Genomic DNA, 22,501 nt, shown 5'->3' with positions numbered 1-22,501 from the left:
GAAACATGGAGGCTGCTTGGAAAGATGGTTTAATGGTGGACAGGATCACATGGCTTGAGATCCTGAACAGAAAAGGGCTGAGATCCTGTGTGCTCCCTGGTTTTATGCTTTTTCTGAGCTTTGAACTTTCTGGGGCACAGGAAGAGTATCTTGATTGGTTGTCAGACTCCCAGGGAGTGGGGGTCTTAGCTAACATTGTAGGTTGTCTCTCAAGCTTGCTTGAGCCTTGCCATGTGGTAAGATTCTGTTGCTAGATGGGTAGGGGCTAATCCTATCATGTCCTGAGGGCCATGTCTTAATCCCATCATCCTGGAATTAAAGTGGGTGGGGGCAGGAGCTGCTTTGTCTTTAAAAACATGTCTCTCCCTTTCTCATTCAGGGAAATATATTCTGCCTTTTAAATATTTTCTAAAATATTTCATTCTTCTAGGAGGGGGGTGGGTGCTAGATTCCTACAGCTCTATGCACTTTACCCCCCTCCCCCCAAGTTTTCATCAACGGTGTTAGCAGTTAAACATTTTAGCCTTTAAAATGAGAATTAACTTTTCGCCGCCTTTACAGTTCTCTTGAGAAATTTAAGTGTGCCTGGATCTCCTGATTTATGACTTGACCTGACTTGCTTACTCAAAAGCAAGGCTGTGATGCTTACTGGAGAAGGAAATTGGATAGACCTAAAGGCTTTTAGTCAGATTGTGACTTACATCTTTTGCTATGTTTGTGTGTAGGAAGTTAGCAGCCTCTCCCCTCCTAGAAGAATGAAATATTTTAGAAAATATTAAAAAGGCAGAATATATTTCCCTGGATGAGAAATGGAGAAACATGTTTTAAGGACAAAGCAGCTCCCTGCAACTTCCTGCCTCCCCCCATCTTTGTCAACAGGCCAGAGGCAGAAACTCATTCTCCCCCACCTTTGTCAATGGTCCATCATCTGCAACACAATAGGACCCATCTAGCAACAGAAACTCGCCACATGGCACCGGGGAAGATTACATCAGCCAGGAAGGCTAGCTAAGACCCCCACCCCCTGGGAGTCTGACAACCAATCAGGATACTCTTCCTGTGCCCCAGGAAGTTCTAAGCTTAGAGAGAGCAGAAAGCTAGGGAGTGCACAGCTTCCCTCCCCTTTTCTGTTCAGGAACGCAAACCATGTGATCCTGTCCACCATTAAACCATCTTTCCAAGCAGTCTCCATGTTTCCAGTGTCTTTTTCCCCACTTGGAACAGAACCCAGATGGATATTTCTTCCATCATGTGTTCACTTTTTAAAAAAAATATTTTGATGCACATTCAGAAGCAGAGAAAAGCTTAACGTTTTGCAGTCTGCTAGTGATCAACCAAAACCTAACAACCAGCCCAGACGCTAAAGGGATAAATGGTGTGAACACCTGGGACATTATCTAAGTCAGGGGTCTCCAACCTTGGCAACTTTAAGACTTGTGGACTTCAACTCCCAGGGTTCCTCAGCCAGCGAAGTCCACAAGTCTTAAAGTTGCCAAGGTTGGAGACCCCTGATCTAAGTGCTCTTTGTTGTAGACTGCTGCGTGAAGACACATCCTGAAAACATCCTTTTGCCACATCTGTGAATCTGCCTTCATTTCAAACTCACTAAAGGAGTTAGACTTCAGTTGTCCTAAGCAGGGTTGATTCAATTACTGCAACGCTCTCTACATGGGGCTGTCCTTGAGGTGCACCCGGAGGCTACAGTTAGTCCAGGATGCAGCTGCGCGAGTAGTAACGGGAGCCGCTCGTGGCTCCCACGTGACATCACTACTCCGTAGTCTGCACTGGCTTCCTGTGGTTTTTTGGGTGGGCTTCAAGATTTTGGTTACCACCTTTAAAGCGCTCCATGGCTTAGGACCCGGGTACTTGCGGGACCGCCTGCTGTTACCCTTTGCCTCCCACCGACCCGTACACACTCACAGAGAGGGTCTCCTCAGGGTGCCGTCCGCCAAACAGTGTCGGCTGGCGGCCCCCAGGAGTAGGGCCTTCTCTGTGGGGGCAGCGACGCTCTGGAATGAACTTCCCCCTGGCCTACGTCAAGTGCCTGATCTTCGGACCTTCCGTCATGAGCTTAAAACACACCTATTTATTCAAGCGGGACTGGCATAATAGTGTAGAATTTTAAATTTGGGGTTTATTAATATTTTAAAATTTTAAAATCTAAATTTTAATTTATCAGCCTTTATAATTTGCTGTTTTAAATGTTGTTTTAATTGTATATATTTTGTTTTATCGTTGGCTGTACACCGCCCTAAGTCCTTCGGGAGAAGGGCGGTATAAAAATTTAATAAATAATAATAATAATAATAATAATAATAATAATAATAATAATAATAATAATAATAATAATAATAATAATAATAATCTGCTACATTTTGCCAAGCCATTAGACTGGAAGTGAACTCAGTTTACCAATATAGCTAGGATCAACACTTGTGGACTATTTAAAAATGATACGGAGAAATCTCTGGTTCTAGGTTCCAGCTTCACTGGCCACCATGCAGTTCCTCCAAAGACAGCAACACAATGCCTGTGATGTATTAAAATTGCACAACAGCTGACAGCACTGTGAGCCTTAATGTTTACTGCAAAGCTGAAAAGTTCCACACCTGGAACGATGGAAGTCCCCTCCGCCAGCACTCCCCACCCTGCTTCACATAAAGAGCCCACAGAAATATGGAAGTTGGCATTTGCCAGTATAAGGAAAGAATCCTAAGTATTTGTGATGTTATTGTAAACTAAATCATTTATGTCAAAGGGTTGTATTATAACTGTAGTATTGTAACTGCCCACTGCAGGTAAAGCCGAGAGCTGGAATTAAGATACCTAAACTTTGCCTGTGGTAGTGTTACGGTGGAATACCTCAACTTCCTTGGACAAACCCATAATTGGCTTCTGTAAGCAAAGTAGGAAACAAATCCTGAATAAGTGTTGATAAATGTTTCTATTTTCCATGAGCAAGTCTGACTTGTTTTTTAAATAAATTTTAAGTTCCTTGTACCCTCTTGGGAGGGTGAAACCAACAGCTTGAGAATACCTGCGCTAAGCCAAAACCAAATGAAGCCAGCCATGTTATACACTGCTTTATATCTAAGCACTAGTATTATGTAATTTCTTATTGAAGCAGCCCTTCAGTGAATTCTGGGAGGGAAATGTAGAAAGTATTCCTTGTGTGTTAAGACACACACTAGTTAACAGCACGTGTCTTTTTCTGGTTCCCATAATTGCAGTCAATGGCATTCTCAGTAAATCCTCTTTGCACTGATGTGCTGTGCTTCTCACAGGAGCTAGGCCAGCCTTTTGTGTGATATAAAGTTGGGACTGTTTTTTTGTTTATTCAGTAAGGTTGTTTATTTTTCATATATAGAAGATTCTCAGTGTTCATGGTAGTTATGTTCTGTAATTGAGTTAGCAAATACCAAAATAGATGAGAATGTGCCCGATTGGATAACTTAAAATTTTCACCGCTTTGTGTATCCGCAAGTGATCAAAAAGTGCTGTATTTATTTTATTTATTAAATATTTATGCCGCCCATCTCCCCTGAGTATTCTCAGTATTCATTTTGTGATTGCAAATACGTTAGTGAATAGGCAAATGGTAAATAACAATTGTATATCCTGCTTTACAATGGTGAAAAAGAGCTATGTTACAGATTTTATTCTAAATATATATTATTATATGCCAGCAGATACTTTGCATACTTCCAAATATTCTATAAATTGCCATGTGTCCTTCAATAATTCTCCAGTAAAAAATACAGCCATTCTGGACAAAATCAGTTTCTGATTCCCAATCAGCACCATTGCATTGGTTTTTGATTATTTTCTACGTACAATAATGTTTAAACACATATTTACTTTCATATCAATTCTAAGTTATTCATCAAAGAACAGTATTCAGAATTCAGTTATAGGATCTCTAGCATCTATAAAATATGCTGAAATTAATTTGCAGAAATGATTATTTTTATGCCTACAGATAAAGAACACTGCCTCCAATAAAGCAAAGCAAATGGAATGATAGTGTGCACTTTTTCCTTTCCCTACTCAGGCAAAGGTTGAGCCATCAGGAATCTCAACTGAATATACTTGCCAGGCTCAGAATACAAATGAGTTTTCAATAAAGGAAGGAAGCCCATAACATGTTAAAGTATTTTAATTTTATTTGTTCCAAAGGTACAAATAATAAGATTTAAGGAAATAAAAAGTCAAATCTTAATTTTCATGTAAGGATAGATAAACCTACAAGTCTTAAGAAGGCGATTTTTCATTTCAACAAATTACAATGAAGGAATAACAAATCCTTGTTAAATATATTCTCAACATTTGGAATGACTTCTTTTAATTCTGGAGACAAGAATTCTTACGCAAAAAGACAGGCTGTCCAGACATGCTTATCTTCTTTATCTCATTATCCTTTGCCTTGCAGCCTTCTATAATACATCTCATATCACTCAAAGAGCTCCCCCACCTCGTTATATAGAGATGGAATCTCACATGCACTTCCTGATCCCAACCTATAAATGTTTATATTAAGAAAACATGCAGGTAATCAAAGTACTGTCTGCTGTTGCAAATATTTTAAAATATTTGATATGACAGTTCACACAAAGTAAAATTTTACTTACAGTATTGTGATTAGTAAAAAACATTGTGAACATATGAAGTCAGTGCAAGCATTATATTTAGCTGTAATTCTAAGCTTTGTAAGGAATAAAGCATTATTGTGATGCCTGAAGCTGACTATCACATAATGAACATTCACATTCATGTTAATGAGATAGATCCTATAGCCAATCTTGTAATTTTTAAAATTTCAATAAGGGATATTTCTTGAAATATCAAAATTAAGGAAATAACAGGAGATTTTTAGTTTAAAATACAGAAGTAATGTGACTCTATTATTGGTAGCAACGTTACAAATTCCAAATTGTTCAATTTCAATCACATTTCTCAAAATGAACCTATCCGAAACACTACTAATGCACTTCAGTAAAACTATTAATTGAAAACATTGTTTAATAATTATATAACACAAAACATTTTAATAGAATGTTTCCAGAGCAGTATATAATGTAGACATTGTTAACTAATTTTTCTATACCTCTCATCAGGGGTGAAATCCAGCAGGTTCTGACAGGTTCTGGAGAACCGGTAGTAGAAATTTTGAGTAGTTCAGAGAACTGGCAAATGCTACCTCTGGCTGGCCCCAGAGTGGGGAGGGAATGGGGATTTTGCAATATCCTTCCTCCAGGAGTGGGGAGGGAATGGGGATTTTGCAGTACCCTTCTCCTGGAGTTGGGTGGGAATGGAGATTTTGCAGTATCCTTCCCCTGCCACACTCACCAAGCCACACCACGCCTACCAAGGCATGCCCACAGAACTGGTAGTAAAAAAATTTGGATTTCACCACCGAGGTATCCCATAAAAAATTATAACATAGGACAAAGTATTTGATGCTTCAAAGTAGATTTTAAAAATACCAGGGTTCTTGCCAAGGCAATGTAGCTTAGTTTTCCTTTAGTTTCTTTAAATGGTAAGCTCTTGATTTTAAGGCTGTTTCTGTGACAGTTTTTTTGACATACCACTCAGGCATCAGTTTTGATGCAAACCATTTCTAAGAAACAGACAGAAAAAGATGTGTTACCAAGTTGTTAAAGACCAAGGTATCAATGGATTGATAAATGAAAGCAAGTTATAGACACACTCTGAAATTCAAATTCCTCTTTAAATATACCTACCAAAAAAGCATGAGATGGATATCCACAAGTTACCATTTCCCGACCAAGTGTATTGAGGGAATATTTTACATATTGTTCAGGAGTGGGTCTATATATATTTGCTCTACGAAGTTTAGACATTTTTGTCACGACAAAATATGGTTGAACAGTCTGAAAAGGAAAGAACATTCTTTTTTTTAAATTTATATCTAGCGGTTTGTACCTGTATATTGTCTTAAAGTCTTATTTAATATCTACAACAGACATTTGCTACAAAACAATTTAAACATAGAAACTGTTATAGTGACAACATATTATGATAAGAATCATACGGTTAATATAGGTAATCCTCACTTACCAAGCGCTTCATTCAGTGACCATTTGAAATTATGACAGTGCTGAAAAAATAACTTTAGGCCCAAATGTGTGATATTCACTGTGTCATTCATGTCACTGCATGAACACGATTATAAACTTCCAATGGTGAAATGGTAGATTAAAGAGCTCTGAAGTGGCAGCCTACGTTCAGTTACGTTTTGGGCCCAGGCAGGTTCTTTAACAACTGCCTTGCTTAGCAATGAAAATTCTGGTCCCAACCATGGTTTTAAGTTAAGGATTACTTCTACGCTTTGAAAGCATTCCAGCACCCAGCCGGAATGAGCATTGAAAAGAGTGGGGAATTAGTTAGGAGACAAACAAAAGAGGAAGGCACGAAACTAATTATTCTTGCAAATTTTGAGTTAGCTATCCCAACACCAGGGTAAGCATTCCAAAGTGAGGGGGGCATGAGATGTGATTTCCCACTTAGCAACAGCTTCATTAAATAATACAGCTGCTAGTCCCAACTGTGGTTGGCTACAATAAATCATTGATTTAGAAGCAACATTAAATGATCTCCTTTGTTCATACATGACTGAGTTAAAGATCAATTTATCTGATATTAAGTGTACGTAGCTTATGTATCATGGATTAATTCATTAGGAACATTGTACTGAGGTATTTTGAAATGGAAATTAAATCTTCAAACTGCATTGTTCAATTATTGCACTGGGTAGCACCAAAGGATAAAATAATAAATATTGTAATACTGTTAAAAGAGGTATCATTTTGCAGTTTTTCATTTAAAAACTAGTCTTCAGGATGTTACTTTAAAAAAAGATTCCATATTAGCAGATATTCCTAATTTTTTTCCTCCATTCAATTGTGTCTGATTCTCGGAAATTGCCTAGACAAGTCCCTGCAGCTTTCTTGGCATGGCATTTCATAAAAGGTTTGCCACGCCCTCCTTCCTAGGGTTGAGAGAGCGATGCTACAAGGTCAACCAGCTGACTTTGTGCTTAAGGAAGGATTAGAACTCAAAGTCTTCCCGTTTCTAGCCTAATACCTACCACTACACTAAACTGGCTCTTATTCCTAATTTTTTAAAAAATTTATTTTATTTTGTCACAACAGTATACGTAAACATTGACATAAAACAACAACACTTCATATAAACATATATATAAGCAAAAGTATGCAACAACTATATTAATTTGATATAATGAAAGGGAACAATAGGACAGGAATGGTAGGCACTTTTGTGCTCTTATGCACTCCCCTTATAGTCCTCTTAGAAATGGGGTGAGGTCAATAGTAGACAGTTTTTGGTTGAAGTTTTTGGGATTTTGAGAAGAGACCACAGAGTCAGGTAGTGAGTTCCAAGCGTTAACAACTCTGTTACTGAAGTCATACTTTCTGCAATCAAGATTGAAGCGGTTAACATTAAGTTTGAATCTATTGTTTGCTCTTGTATTATTGCGATTGAAGCTGAAGTAGTCTTTTACAAGAAGGACATTGCAATAGATGATTCTGTGTGTTAAACACAGGTCTTGTCGGAGTCGGTGGAGTTCTAAGTTTTCTAATCCCAGGATTTCAAATCTGGTGGTATAAGGTATTTTGTTGTTTTCAGAGGAGCGGAGAACTCTTCTTGTAAAATATTTCTGGATGCGTTCAATTGTATTAATGTCAGAGATGTGGTATGGGTTCCAGACAGGTGAGCTGTATTCAAGAATAGGTCTAGCAAATGTTTTGTATGCTCTGGTTAGTAGTGTAGTGTAGAGTTTTTGGAAAAGAAGCTGCGTAAAATTAGGTTACAACTCAGAGCCTTTTTTCCTATGTAGTTGCAGTGGGCTTTGGCACTTAGGTCATTTGATATGAAAACTCCAAGATCTTTAACAGGGTGAGGGTCATCTGTAAGGTAATGTCCATCAAGCTTGTACTTAGTGTTAGGGTTCTTTTTCCCAATATGTAAGACTGAGCATTTGCTGGTTGAAATTTGGAGTTGCCAAAATTACCCCTTTTCAATTTAATAAGAGTTTTAAAGTTTGATTAATCTAGTTTCATTTTTTCAGATCATCATGTTTTCCTAAGGTTAAAAAAAACCTGTTTTTTTGCTGTTTACTAATACTTACCTGAGTAATTATTTTTTTAATAGTTTGGCATAGTGTTATACTCGTTTTTCCTCATTCTTCCTGGAAGAAGGAAAAACGAGCACCACACTGTGCCACCCACTCCCAACACTACTCCAGATATGATGATTGAAAGGCCTGAAAGGTCAAGAGTGTACTTCTCATCTTGTTCTCACAAGAAGTCATCTAAAAGTGCAACCAATGCTGTCAGGACCTCAGTCAGACATGCAGCATGAACAACCCCAAGCTCCTTCTGAAACTTAGTTTGATCCATTATTTACTTGGGGCAGACCAATCTAATAGCTGTAGCTTCCCTGCAGTCAGGGTGGTATACACTAGCTTGCATCCCAGCTCCAGCGAGCCTCTTCTATTTTTTTTTTTTTTTAAATCTGCTCACATGCAGTGGAAAATAAATTATTTAAAAGAGTTAAATAATTGCTCTAAAATGTTGTCATTTGGGGGGATGTGGCATGTCTTCAGCCTTTGCTTCCCATGCTCTTTTGATATTTCTAAATATCAGTATATTTTCAGTATACTCTCTTTTGGATGTTCCTGATATTAGAAAATGCTGTAAATCAGGGGTGTCAAACTCAAGGCCAGAGGACCGGATCCCACCCGCAGGGTTCAAGGCTGCGCTGGAAACAGCAAAGATCCGACCTGTGGTCCCTCTGCCAGCGAAAATGGAGCTCTCGCAAGCTCCATTTTCACTGGCAGAGGGTTGCAGGAGACGATCACAGCTGAAGACGGAGGTAGCGAGGGCCACAGGCAACACTCCCAAGCTCTGTTTTCACTGGCAGAAGGTTGCAGGAGACCGTCACAACTGAAACGGAGCTTGGGAGCCCATTTTCACTGGCAGAGCGTTTGGGCCGCCTCAGGCACCCCTGACAAAAGTGACATCGAGCTGGCCACGTTTACCCTGGCCACGTCCATTCCGGCTCCCCAAGGTCAAACCCTGATGCAGCCCTCATGAAACTGAGTTTGTTGTAAATGCTGTAAATGGAAATACCACAGAGGCTGATGAAGGAGGAGACTAGATTTTAACTTCACATGGAAAGATGCTGAAGTTCTCATCCAAGACCCAATATGCTACATAACATGTGAGGGTATTATGCTAATGCTAAAAAATAGAATTCAAAACTGGTCACAGAACTCTTGCAGGAAAAGCAAGCAAATAAAAAAACCCCTCCAAATTAACTAAAAGCTCTCTATCAGCTGGACGATTAGCAGAATAAAGCTTTAAAGATGGTATTTCATAAAGTCAGCACTATAATGAAAATACTTTGTTCAAGGAACTGCCTACTAATTTATTTTTGGCAGTGGTACCTACAACTGTCTTTCAGATAAAGAATAATTTGAGTGTATTTTACTCTCTTTCGTCCCATACTATCAGGTTAATTACACATGCAGTATCAAAACAGATCAATCACACTAACCTGCACGAGGACACCTTTGCTTTTGTATTCCTCGCTGAGGGCTTGAGAAAAGAAATCTCCAAAAACCTAAATACATGTAAAGAAATATAGTGGTAGGAATGCACAATATGAAATTGCAAATAAATCATATACTGTAAATTTTACATACCTTACCATTAATTGTAAACCATGTAGTATGGAAAATAGCATTCCAAACTATGAATTTTGTACATTGTAAGGAAATGTGAGTAATACTTGTAATAGAATAAGTTGGAAGGGACCATGGAGGTCTTCAAGTCCAACCCCCTGCTTAGGCAGGAAACCCTATACCACTTCAGAAACATAGTTGTCCTATCTCTTCTTAAAGTGTTGGAGCTAACTATCAGGAAATTTCTCCTTAGTTCCAAGTTGGTTCTGTCCTTGCTTAGTTTCCACCCATTGCTTCTTGTCCTACCCTCAGGTGCTTTGGAGAATAGCTTGACTCCTTCTTCTTTGTGGCAACCACTGAGATATTGGGACACTGCTATCATGTCACTCCTAGTCCTTCTTTTCATTAAACTAGACATACTCAGTTCCTGCAACCGTTCTTTATATGTTTTAGCCTCCAGTCCCCTAATCATCTTTGTTGCTGTTCTCTGCACTCTTCTTAGAGTCTCAACATCTTTTTTACATCGTGGTGACCAAAACTGAATGCAGTATTCCAAGTGTGGCCTTACCATTATAAAGTGGTATTAAATTATTAAAGTGGTAATATAAGTTGTATATCTAACTTTTATTGTATGATCAGCTAAACACATTCATAATCTATAGTATATTGTTCATATACCATAAACAGAACAGGAAGATATATTCCAGAAAAGCCTTTCACACTGAGACTCAATGAGGAATAATAAAAAAAAAATTAAAAATAATAATAAAAATAAAAATAAAAATAAAATAATGGAAATTTGGCTTGTGTTGCCTGAATTATAGAGAGCACTTGACGACACATGTGGTCCTGGCAGGGACCGAGTCGAAAAGCTGGGGAACGGCTAAAGGAGGCGGGGCTTATGGAAAATGGTTCCTTTTGCAGACTCGGTCCAGAGGCATACAAGAGGATTTTCCCAGACCTGACCGTCGTTTCCCCCGACAATGAGAACTCAAGATTGTATTCGTGCTACATTACCTTAGATTATGAGGAACTGGTTGGAGTGTTCAACCGTCCAGTCACAAGGAGTTTTTTGGGTGTGGAACTCACATTTTAGCAGTAACCTTGCTTTACTTTGTACATTTGAACTTGCTGCTCATTTCTTTTTTTTCCTCAGTTCTTACATCAATATAGCAATCCTCAAACTCTAGGTACTTATCGAGACCAATTTTGCATAAAACCTCAGATTTCTGCAAAGTATTAAATATGTCTCTTAGGAACTTTTTTCAAGCTTTCTTATCACCTCAGCGGTTAACAAGGGTTGGTTGGCTATCTTTTTATTATAAAGCAAGAGTCTCCAACACCTTGAGCGGTTCGGAATCAGGCTGCAGAAATGGTGGGTGAGTGCACACATCCCCACTTGTAGGAGCAATGGGTGAGCGCATGTATGCATGCTCCGTTTGCGCATGCAGCAGGCGCGCATGCCCGCTTGCATGGAACCTTCACCCCCGCCCCTCCACCAGTCCACAAAGCCAGAAATGAAATATATAAAATATATTTTATTATATTTTGTAAGTTTAGTGTGAAGTGTTTTTGTGGTTTTTTTTCCACATTTGTTAGTTACATTTATTTTATTGTTTAATGCTACTTAAGCATTCTATACCTTTAATTTATATTTTTAAGCAATAATATCAGTTAAAAAAAAGCATTCTCTCCTCTGATATTTTTCTTGCAATAATCCTGGGAATAGTAGTTTTGACAGACACAATATGACTGAGACAGCATTAGCCACTAAGCTTCCATGGCTGAGAATGTTTATATAATTAGTATACTATGCTCACATGCTCCCTCCTCCTTCCTCTAATGTGGCTGCCAGAATAGCAGGGATGTTGGTTTGAGAATAACTGCAGTTTAGGGTATTGTCTGAAGTGTAATTTATTATTAACTTTTGCTATGATTACTTGAAAGAAACTAGGCTTTGGGAACCATAATTGGTTACAAATAGTAAAAGTTATGTATGTACTTAATGTAAATCAAAATGTATACATTCATAAAAACAATTGGAAGGTTTTAAGAATTGTGCTCACATGAAAACACTTCCTTCAAACAGTGGCATTTGAACTAACCTATATTCAGACTCCTTGACACAAAGCTAAAGGAGGCAAACTATATTTTTAAATAGAAGGCTGTCCCACACCAACAAAGTTATAGGTACATTTCATTTTAAAATCTGAATTAAAGAGACTAATTCCAAGGTCTCTATATTCACTTTCATGTAATAAGGAAAACATTATTCTTTTTAAAAAGACCATTGCAAATATTGCATTTGCCAATAAGCAGTTCAGTTGAAGAATGATGATAATTACACACACTATGTTTTCCCCATATATGTACCTTGCTTGCTGAATAAAGAGTTAAAAACGGAACGTTTGCTATTGCAGACATAGAGGTGACATTAATTATGATTCCCTTGGACCTGAAAGACAAACAGAATATAAATTATAAATTTGTTGAAACAAAACAGAAGCCTAAAATATACAAATGTTAACTATAACATCTATAAGTATTTGCATAAAAAAACCTTACACTTGACGCCTAGTGACTGTCTAGAATAGCCATGTAGTTTTCAGGGTGACAATGTAGATATGGTCTGCTATTACCGTCTTCCTGGCTGTTCTTTTTAAAAAAAATTATTTAAAAAAACAACAATAATAAATTCCCAGTCCAGGGTACAAACCTGAGATTTCTTGATGGTTTCTCATATACATACAATACTCCTCACTTACTGACTGCCTTGTTTAATGACTGTTAAAAGTTATAACAGTTCAGGGAAAAAAACCTATTTGTGGCCAATCCTTGCATTTATGACTATCGCAGTATCCTGTTGATAATGAAGGTTATCATTCAGGCACTTCACAACTAACAAGCACTTAATGTACAACTATCACAGTATCACATGGGTCACGTAATTGTTATTTGAATTCTTCCCAACCAGCTTGCAACAAGCAGAATGGAAAATGCTTTTCACCAAAATCTGAGCCACTGGAAGTTTCTGATAATGATTCTTGTACAGCTGAATGGATTATACATTATGCAAAACTATAAATGTGTTAAATAGTAAATATGAAAAGCTAAATGGGAAGCTTAGTCCTGAGAACGTGACAAAGTTCAACTCAGAAGAATTCCAAAAGTGTGAAACTGATATGGGGAAGACATATTCTTTGTCTCACTTATCAAATCCACAGGAGGCTGTACCAAAACAGACGACTACAGCACCAACTTTAATTTCAAGAGCTTATGTGAAACCAAGGAAGATCTTTGCTCAATCAATCAATCCTTTAAACCGTCAAGAAGGTAAACTTTTTAATAGCCAAAATCTTTTTAAGTTTTTTGGCTTTCTCCAATCATGAAGAGACCTGAACAAATGAGCCTGGATAGAAAAATGGACTACTTAGGCAAGGAAGAAAGAATCTGCAGGCAGCAGAATTTTTTTTAATTTAGAACCAAATACCATGGTTCAAAAAGAAGTTTATCAAGCTGGATGAAGATGAGATACTTGTGATAGAATGGTTTTCTGTATCCATTTTGGGAAAATATAACTGAAAAAAACTAAGCAAGCAATAATTTTTAATTTTCAGAAAAATTATCTACCTCATGTAACAACGGCACAAATGGAAAAATGCCAAAAGTACAATCTACACTAATCTTGAAAGGTTGCCATCTCTTAACGCCTTATTATTCCAGAGTCTTTTGCTTTTGTGCATGAATTTTCTGTGCCTGCCATATAAGCAAAGCTTGTTCTCTCTATTCTGTCTGTTTTCCTTCCAGTGATACTCAGGAATGGCTTTAAGGTTATTCCCAGGAACATCCCAGAAACATAGCCACCCCCACAGAGTAGCTTGTTGTTCAGTTCTCACTGATGAGTCATTCAGGTTTTTAAATTCCATTTTAAAAAGAAATCACTAAACAGTGAAAATAAAATAAAAAAGCGAATAAAGTAAAGATAGGCTTTCACAGTCTGATGATTCATGTACCCAATCCCATGACTCACACAGCATTACACTGCCAATAAAACATGGAGGCCTGACTGATTAGTCACAGTAATGAATTTTTCAAAGAAAGGATTTTCCCCTATAAATAATAATGGCTGTCTGGATGTGTTTATGTGACTCACCTTTCCACCATGCGAGGAAGCACCAATTGTGTCATCTGAAAAAAAAAATAAGAAAACGATTGAGTAATATGCAGAAAACAGACTGAGGAAAGCCCTCTCACAAAACAGCTGACCTCTGTTCACCTCAAAGAATTATAGAAGAATTTGAAGGCCGTCATTTGTAAGGCAGTGTATTTTTATTCTACTTATGCAGTTTGGTTCTTTGATAAAACATGTTGAGCAACTCAGATAAGCTGCACTTACAAACAATGTAATCAGTCTGTCTGATTTTTCATTATTACAGAATGGTTTCAGAACTTCTGTATGCTACACAGGTGAATTTCCTCAAATATCTAGTGCCGATGCTAGACAGTGCAAGAAATCAAATTTAATTAATATCACAGCAAGGAAAGCAAAAGTGGTTGAACAATGCAATTGTATGATCAGTCTAGATCACTTATAACAGGGGTTTCAAAGTCACGTCATCACATGACATATCGCGACTTCCCCACCCCTTTGCTCTTTTTAAATGTTGTTTTAAATTGTATACATCTTTGTTTTTACTCTGGCTGTACACCGCCCTGAGTCCTTCGGGAGAAGGGCGGTATAAAAATTTAATAAATAAATAAATAAATAAATAAATAAATAAATAAATAAATAAATAAATAAATAAATAAATAAATAAATAAATAAATAAATAAATAAATAAATAAAACAGGGGTCGGTGTGGCCAGCATGTGACGCATCTAGCCCGTGGGCCACGAGTTTGACACTTCTGATTTATCAAAATATGAAACAAAACTCAACTGATCATGGTTTACAATTCCATACGTCTCAGACAGCTTGATTAAGTGGGAGGTTGTATGAAGCACTTCTCATAATCCATTCCGTTTTAAGAGGAAAAGAAGGCACAGCATAAATAGGCAAAAAAGATGAACAATATTTTCCAAGCTGTTGATCACACAAAGAAATCAAAAGCTTTTGCTTTGTGATTTTTAAAAGTAAAAATTTCCATTATTTTGTAATCACTGAGTAAGTTGGGCGGCCATGTAAATGTTCCTAGATAAATAAGTAATCTAGAAAAGCAAGCCACTGAAAGGGCTACAATTATTTTACTTTGCCACAGATCACCTAGTGCTGCTTTTTATCTTATGCAACAATTTGTGTTAGCCAGCTTTTAACATTAAAAAATGATTCTGAAAATAAAAAAAAATAGTTTTCTTACTTTTGAAATAAATTATTATAATATCAGAAAAAATGGTTCTCCAGCCAAAGCCATGAGAAACTTAATATATCAACTGTACTATAGCAGTTACCATTAAAAACGAATGTATTTTATAAAAAAAATAAGCTGCTGTTTTTTACAGTATAATCACCATTATGAGAACATAATCTAATTCACATTGCAAGTTTTATGGCCACAACATCTGCCCTAACATTGGGCTTCTTTTAACACCTGTTCCCCTAACAGTCTGACGAACTCCGGAAAAGATAACGATGCAAAATTTTCTGTGACATTTCATTATTAACAATTTAAAAAATCATATTGGTTGTTTATGATAAATTGCCATGCAATTACTTGAATTAGATAAATTAAAAGGCCATACTAATTTCAGATGATTATATTTCAGATGCAAAATATAATACAGTATATTAGGGACCAATTTAGTAAGAGAACTCAGCATTCTAAAGAACTGAAACAAATTCAAAACAAATGCTGGAACTTATATGCTGACTCTGTAAAACCACTTAAGAGCATGCTGTAAAACACTGTGAAGCAGTATATAAGTCTACAGTAGTGGTCAAAATTGTGGAAACCTTTTGGGGAAACTATTTTTGAGGTTTGATAGCTAATAACACCACTTTTTTTTGTAGTACCATAACATTATATATCAATGAAAAGATAATTTAATCAAGAATGTAATGCATTTGTTCAATTTTGAAGTTTGTTCAATTATCTATAATGCAAAGTTACAGCCAAATAACCAGAAAAAGGAAGCACAACTTGCTTAGGTTGATATCAGGTAGCTTTCCTTCATCTGATTGTAGCCAATGAGCATGAGTGTTTAGAGACCCAGTCAGGTGTCATCCTGTTTTGGCAATGAGCCAATCAGATCACAGTAGGATTCAGTTATTGATGTCATGTATTGAAGCTGAGAGAAGGACATTTGTCAGTGTGTTATGTGATCGCTATCAAGTTGGTTGGGGTTTTTTTGTGTTCTTTCATTTAGTGAGCTTGTAAAACGTAATAAAATCAAAGGAATGGTGCAAAGAGTTGACTGGTCACCCAGAAAGCAAAGTAAAATAATATTATTAAGTGAACAAGGCTACGGTTATAAAGAAATTAAAAGAAAAATTGGTGGAAACTTAACCAAAGGTGGCATTTCTAAGTTTTTGAACAGGTATAAGGAGATTCAAAACCACACTGATAAAGGCAGGAAAAGGTGCACAACAGTAAATGATGATAGAAGAATTAAGAGACTGTGCCTGCAAGGCAGAAGTGTACAAGATACTGGGTGTATACAAGATGAAATGGCGCAATGCAATGGTGCTGTGGGAAACTGGGAGGGGGGATTATATTATTATATTATATTATCAACTCCTACCCTCAAAACGACGCTATAGAGCACTGTACACCAGAACAACTAGACACAAGAACAGTTTTTTCCCGAAGGCCATCACTCTGCTAAACAAATAATTCCATCAACACTGTCAGACTATTTACTGAATCTGCACTACTATTAATCGTCTCATAGTTCCCATCACCAATCTCTTTCAACTTATGACTGCATGACTATAACTTGTTGCTGGCAATCCTTATGATTTATATTGATATATTGACCATCAATTGTGTTGTAAATGTAATTGTGTTGTAAACCTTGATGAAGGTATCTTTTCTTTTATGTACACTGAGAGCATATGCACCAAGACAAATTCCTTGTGTGTCCAATCACACTTGGCCAATAAAATTCTATTCTATTCTAAATAAAAATTCTATTCTATTCTATATGGAGCAGGGGAGATATATATTCATAATAACATTCCTTTTTCTGAGCATCAAGGACATCTTGCCCTGCACCTGAAGTGGTGTGACTGGGAGGCATCTCCAGTTGGGATGATACATTGATTGGGCCATATGATGGACATGTGGGTGCTGGGTAGGGACTTGGACTTTCCTATGGGTGGGAAAAACTGGAACCTTTCAGATTCAAGTTTTCCCAGATGTGCCAATATGATAAAATGGAACCTTGAGGAATTTTTAGCCTTGGAGTCTTCTTTAGTGAGGCTGCTAGGGTCTAGACAAAAATGACAACTTATGGAAAAATTCAACAGAGAAACCTCTATAATTGCACCTACTTTACAGAGATGAAATTGCACACAAAGTGTTTTAGACAAATACTTTTATTACTCTATATGCAAAATAGTCAATTCTCCTGCATTAGTACAATTTCCCAAAAATGACACTTACCTTGCACATAGCTAGGACATTAATATTTATAATCTTGTCAATTTGCTGTAATGGAGAAAAAATGTAACAGCATATTATGAACTCTTGATTTAAAAGTTTGCAGTAGTGAAGATGACTTGAGTATATACTATGTAGAAATTATCTGATCAACCTTTGGAGCCCAATTGGGATCTTGTAATTTATTGATCTGATTTGATTTCTGGATCCAGAATTAAAAGTTATAATACTCGAGAATCAGAAATATAATACACTTTTCTTGACAGAGTTCATACAACCATGCTACATCAATGTATTGTCTCAAACTTTTTTTATATTTAATTTAAAATATGCCTTAAAATTATCGTTTTAGGTCAAACTGTCCTGAAAATTTCATGGATATAATCTATGATAACTACAGTCAGAGGGGTTTTTGATATCCCCTTTTGAATGCAGAAGATATGATTATTGAGACCAATATGGAAATATAAAGCATTAATTCACTTCTTTAACTTTGCTAAATATAGTGTTTTGAAAACTACAGATTATGGCTCTAGAATCGCTGAATTAAACTAATGTTCAGACCAGATGACAGACTGAAGTGAAAAAATACTTCAGGATGAGTTATTATGAAAAAATGGAGCACAGCCATGTGGAGCAAATGTTAAAATTAAGACTTTCCCACTTCATGATCTCTTCACCCTGCAAGATGCTGTGACTGGATTGAATCTAATTGCAGATTGTTGTGTTTTGATAACAAATACATGTGTATAAATTATAAACCTATACATGACATATACTGTATATAAATTATTGATGCTTCTCTTCCTTTTCTACAGTATCATAAAGTACCAGAAAAAGATATTTACGACTGGATTTCATTGATACCCAGCATTAGAAAGCACTGGGTTCAGGCTTACCCACTCAACATTGGGAATAAAAATGTGGTTCAAATGATACCCTTACCCCTTGGCATTTCCCCAAATTATAATCATCTCAGATGTGCACATTTTGAACTGAAAATCTGGTAATATTTGTTTTAAATGTTTTTATTTTATTGCAAATATTGTTTTATTTCTGGGTTGTAAGCTGTCCAGAGTTTCAGTCAAGATGGGCCTCTATAAAATGTTTTAAAGGAATACATTCACTCATTTGTTGAAGAGTCAAGAATGAATCTTGATGGAAGAGAAGTTGCAAATGCAAGTTCCGACTGTACTGAGGGACAGAATCTATTGGCTGAGGAAGCAGTAGAGCAAAAGAAGACATAAAAGGTAGGTAAGGTAAAGACTGAAAGTAAAGCAGTATCACAATTTGAAACAATGAATATCTCTAATACTTTTTTGGGTCCAAATTACATACTTCTGCCATCAAGGAGCAAGTACAACTATCTATTGTTTCTTCCATCTTGCTTTTCATTGCAACTCCTTCATAATAAACTACTTTCTCATCTTGAATCCTTGTATAAGGTGTGACATAAATCAATTGAACATGTTGGCAATAAATCAGTATTTTCTTTAGGTGTTGTTTTGGGAGCTGGGGTAGAATTTTTATCATCATAGATTTCCACATAGCGGTGGTGGCACAATGGTTAGAAAGCAGTACTGCAAATTAACTCACTGCTCACTCAAGGAGCTCGATTCTATGTGGCTCAAGGTTGACTCAGCCTTCCATCTTTCCAAGGTTGGTAAAATAAGGACCCAGATTGTTGGAGGCAATACGCTGATTCTGTAAACTACTTAGAGAGGGCTGTAAAGCACTGTGAAGTGGTATATAAGTGTAATTGCTATTGTTATATAGTTAATATAAAGTATATTGTAATTAATTTAAGACCTCATTTTAATATGTTTTATGTGCTATTGCTTAACTTTGTTTATAATGCATCTTGTATGCATTTTACCAAGTTAAAATGCAGCTGAGACAATCAAGATATGTTAAACACACAGCAATTCTTGTTTTTTATGGCCAGTATAGTAAGCTTCAATTATTATTTTTCTTGCATGTGAAACAAAACCAACATAAAGACCTACAAAACTGAGAGACAAAGATGTAAATGCAACATTAATTCAAACAAGACTAATGCACTTAATATTGGGGATTTTAATGAATGTATTGAAGGTATGAAGATGTGAAGTATCCTGACTCCTTGGATTAGGATTAGTCATTATACATTTTAATTTGAAGTTAATGAACTGTTCATAGGACTGTTTCTAAATCTGGGGAGGGGAGGTGCTAATAAGTTCTTATTTATACTTTTGCAATTATGATCCTATTAGCAAATCAAATGAAACCAGTATCACACTTACAAATATTTAAATTTAATATTAAATATTAAATGTAAACGACAGGTATGGGAGGAAAAGAATACTTACTCTATCTAAATCTGGAATCTCAAGGAAATATTCAGGATAATCATATGAAGCACCCACGTTGTTCACTGAAACATACATAATTTTTAAATATATACCTTTAATGTATGATGTTCTAAAATTAAGATTTGAGAGCACTGTGTTTAGCAAATAGTTAAGTAGCATGTCACTGACATCCCTATTCCCTATAGGCATCAATGGCTGAGATTATGCATATATTGAAGTTTCTTAACATGTTATTAATCAAAGCACAGAACAAGAATGAACACAAAAAGACTGTCAATAGTGTCACTTCTATTAAAGTCATAAAGCACCAGAAAAGCTAAATTGGTTGGATCCAGACTCATAATTTTATGAGTTGCCTGAAAAATACAAATTCAGTTATATAATGTCATGTAATTATGTTGAATGTTCAACTATATATTAACTAAAATGTTTGCTAGAATGTTGTTATTTTCATTGTTTTAAAGTTTAATCTCTTGGACTGCTTTATGTCACTTAAACTACAGTAAGTAGATTGCATTGAAATATAAAGTACTTCATAGTAAGAACTGTTGTATTTTAAATTGTTTAGCTGGTAACATTTTCTTAGCTATATGTACCAATCATAAACAGTTATATAACTTAGAATTTGCATTCTTTTAAAATCATGCTTTTCATTGACTTGGTCCAAATTTAACTTAGTCCAGTGAATCTGCATAATGGAACAGAAAACTTGCATAATTTTACATAAGCCTACATGAAGCTTAGTAACATTCAGTAACTAAGACATGCAGAAATTCAAAATAACCAAAAGGAGGGAAATACCTTTGCACAGAACTGAACATGCCTTTTCAAAATTGGCTCCCAAAAATAAATGAGTAAAGTTTATTAATTATCATATCAGCCTTCTTTGTTTCATTCAGTTACAAATGTTAACTACTGTACTTACTTTCTACTTCAAATAACATTTTTTTTTGTTTTTGTTTACATTTATACCCCGCCCTTCTCCGAAGACTCAGGGCGGCTTACAGTGTATAAGGCAATAGTCTCATTCTATTTGTATATTTTTACAAAGTCAACTTATTGCCCCCCCAACAATCTGGGTCCTCATTTTACCTACCTTATAAAGGATGGAAGACTGAGTCAACCTTGGGCCGGGCTCGAACCTGCAGTAATTGCAGGCTGTGTTCTTAATAAGCCTTAATAACAGGCTTTTACCAGCGTGAGCTAAACCGGCTTAGCACTGACACATGTGATGTGACATTCTTTAATTGTACCTAGAGAACCAGTTTGGTGTAATAAGTAAAGGCACCTGGCTAGTAACTAGGAGACTATGAGTCTAGTCCTGCCTTAGGCCTGAAGCCAGCTGGGTAATTTTGGCCATTCATTCTCTCTCACTTCTAGGAAGAAAGTAATGGCAACATTCTTCAGAAAATCATTTCAAAAAAGCTACATGAATTTCTCCAGGTGGTCATCAGGAGTCAAGATTTTCTTGAATTTCTCTCTCTAATCAGTTGGATTATTTCACAGCTGATACTGTAAAACTACTGTATGGTTTATTTGCTCTAATATGCCAAATTGCTATCATGAACTGCACATCAATATCATTTATAGCCCTATTAAGAGTATTTGTTCACGATGTCTAAGAATAAATGTTACTCTTCAACTGAGACTGAATTAGACTGTAGAACATTAGATGGCAGTATAATCCCACACATGCTGTACATAGTCTTTGAAATCTTAAAGAATATTTGAGTGGAATGAGAAAAACAAAAAAAGACAGAAATATAAGAATAATGCAAAATAGTATCCTAAAGAGCAATTTTACACATTTTCTTTTGGCCACAATTTTTTGTTTTTAAGATGTTTTCTAAAACATGTTTCCATGCTTCTAAAAAGTCAATTTTTTACAGATTAATAAAATATAAGTGTTTTGAACATTTTTTCACACTTTTCAATTCCCCCCCCCACACACAATTCAAATCTGTGATGTTCTAATCATCACCAACCAATTAAATAAAACATAATTTCAATCTAGGTTTTTCATGGTATTTCTGGTTATTGGAATTACCACTCACTTTAAATGAGTCCTTTTCCCAAAAAAAAAAAAAAAAAAAAGGAAAACCTCTGGTATCACTATGTGGGTGGTAAATGGTTATGTTTTCTTGGGCTCAAGAACAGAGATAGACAGTATGTTGAAGCAGTAAATAGATTACTCCTCTAGAAGGCGCCAGTGACAAAATTCAACAATATCATGAAGAATGAGGCTTATTTTCTTTGACAAAAATACTTTATGATAGCAATATATGGATGAGAAAACTGGTCACTGATAAAAAGAAAAATAGAGGCCCATAAATTATGGACTTAGCGATGATTGCTAAAAGTACCATGAAGCTCAAGAAGAAGAAATCAACCAGTCATAGATTAAATAAAGGCTGCACCCTTGAGCAGATGGCCAGCAAGCAAAAGTGTACATCCTTTGGACATGTGATGTGAGTAGATGGTAGATTGGAAAAATGATTATGTTTCTCAACTTTTCATTCCTTGAAAAGGAATGAAACACTGTACAATTTTTTTCAGTGCATGAAACTTGTTTGATAAATAATAATGTAATGTTTTATGAATTTGTTTATAGATAAGAGATGGGGTACGGTATGAAGAGAAAAATGTTTGTACCTTTAGAGAGGATGAAGAGTTACTAAATTTGTTTATACTTTTATGATGAAGCTTACAACTCACTTCTTTATACATTTGTTTCCTCTTTTTTGTTATAGTCTTACCTTTTCTTTTCCCTTGTACTTTTTAACTCTATTCTCTTTCCTTTAAGTTTACTTTGTATTATTTTTCAC

General features: G+C 36.0%; 1 protein-coding gene across 1 annotated transcript in view; it reads right to left on the bottom strand.

The window, feature by feature from the left end:
* Positions 1-4,140: 4,140 nt before the first annotated feature.
* The window catches only part of HSD17B12 (hydroxysteroid 17-beta dehydrogenase 12), a 62,953-nt gene continuing 44,592 nt past the window's right edge, over positions 4,141-22,501 (bottom strand). Inside the window, exons 5-11 of the mRNA XM_058161701.1 lie at positions 19,674-19,738; positions 17,329-17,373; positions 13,881-13,915; positions 12,101-12,182; positions 9,601-9,666; positions 5,742-5,891; positions 4,141-5,617 (exon numbers count right to left, since the gene is read on the bottom strand). Coding sequence (XP_058017684.1) covers positions 5,510-5,617; positions 5,742-5,891; positions 9,601-9,666; positions 12,101-12,182; positions 13,881-13,915; positions 17,329-17,373; positions 19,674-19,738 — 551 coding nt within the window. The 3' untranslated portion in view covers positions 4,141-5,509. The remainder of the gene's footprint in view (positions 5,618-5,741; positions 5,892-9,600; positions 9,667-12,100; positions 12,183-13,880; positions 13,916-17,328; positions 17,374-19,673; positions 19,739-22,501) is intronic.

Source organism: Ahaetulla prasina, chromosome 1, assembly GCF_028640845.1.
Source record: "Ahaetulla prasina isolate Xishuangbanna chromosome 1, ASM2864084v1, whole genome shotgun sequence".
Classification (NCBI taxonomy): Eukaryota; Metazoa; Chordata; class Lepidosauria; order Squamata; family Colubridae; genus Ahaetulla; species Ahaetulla prasina.
Note: the sequence above shows the minus strand (reverse complement) of the source record. Positions and strands in the feature narration are given on the sequence as shown.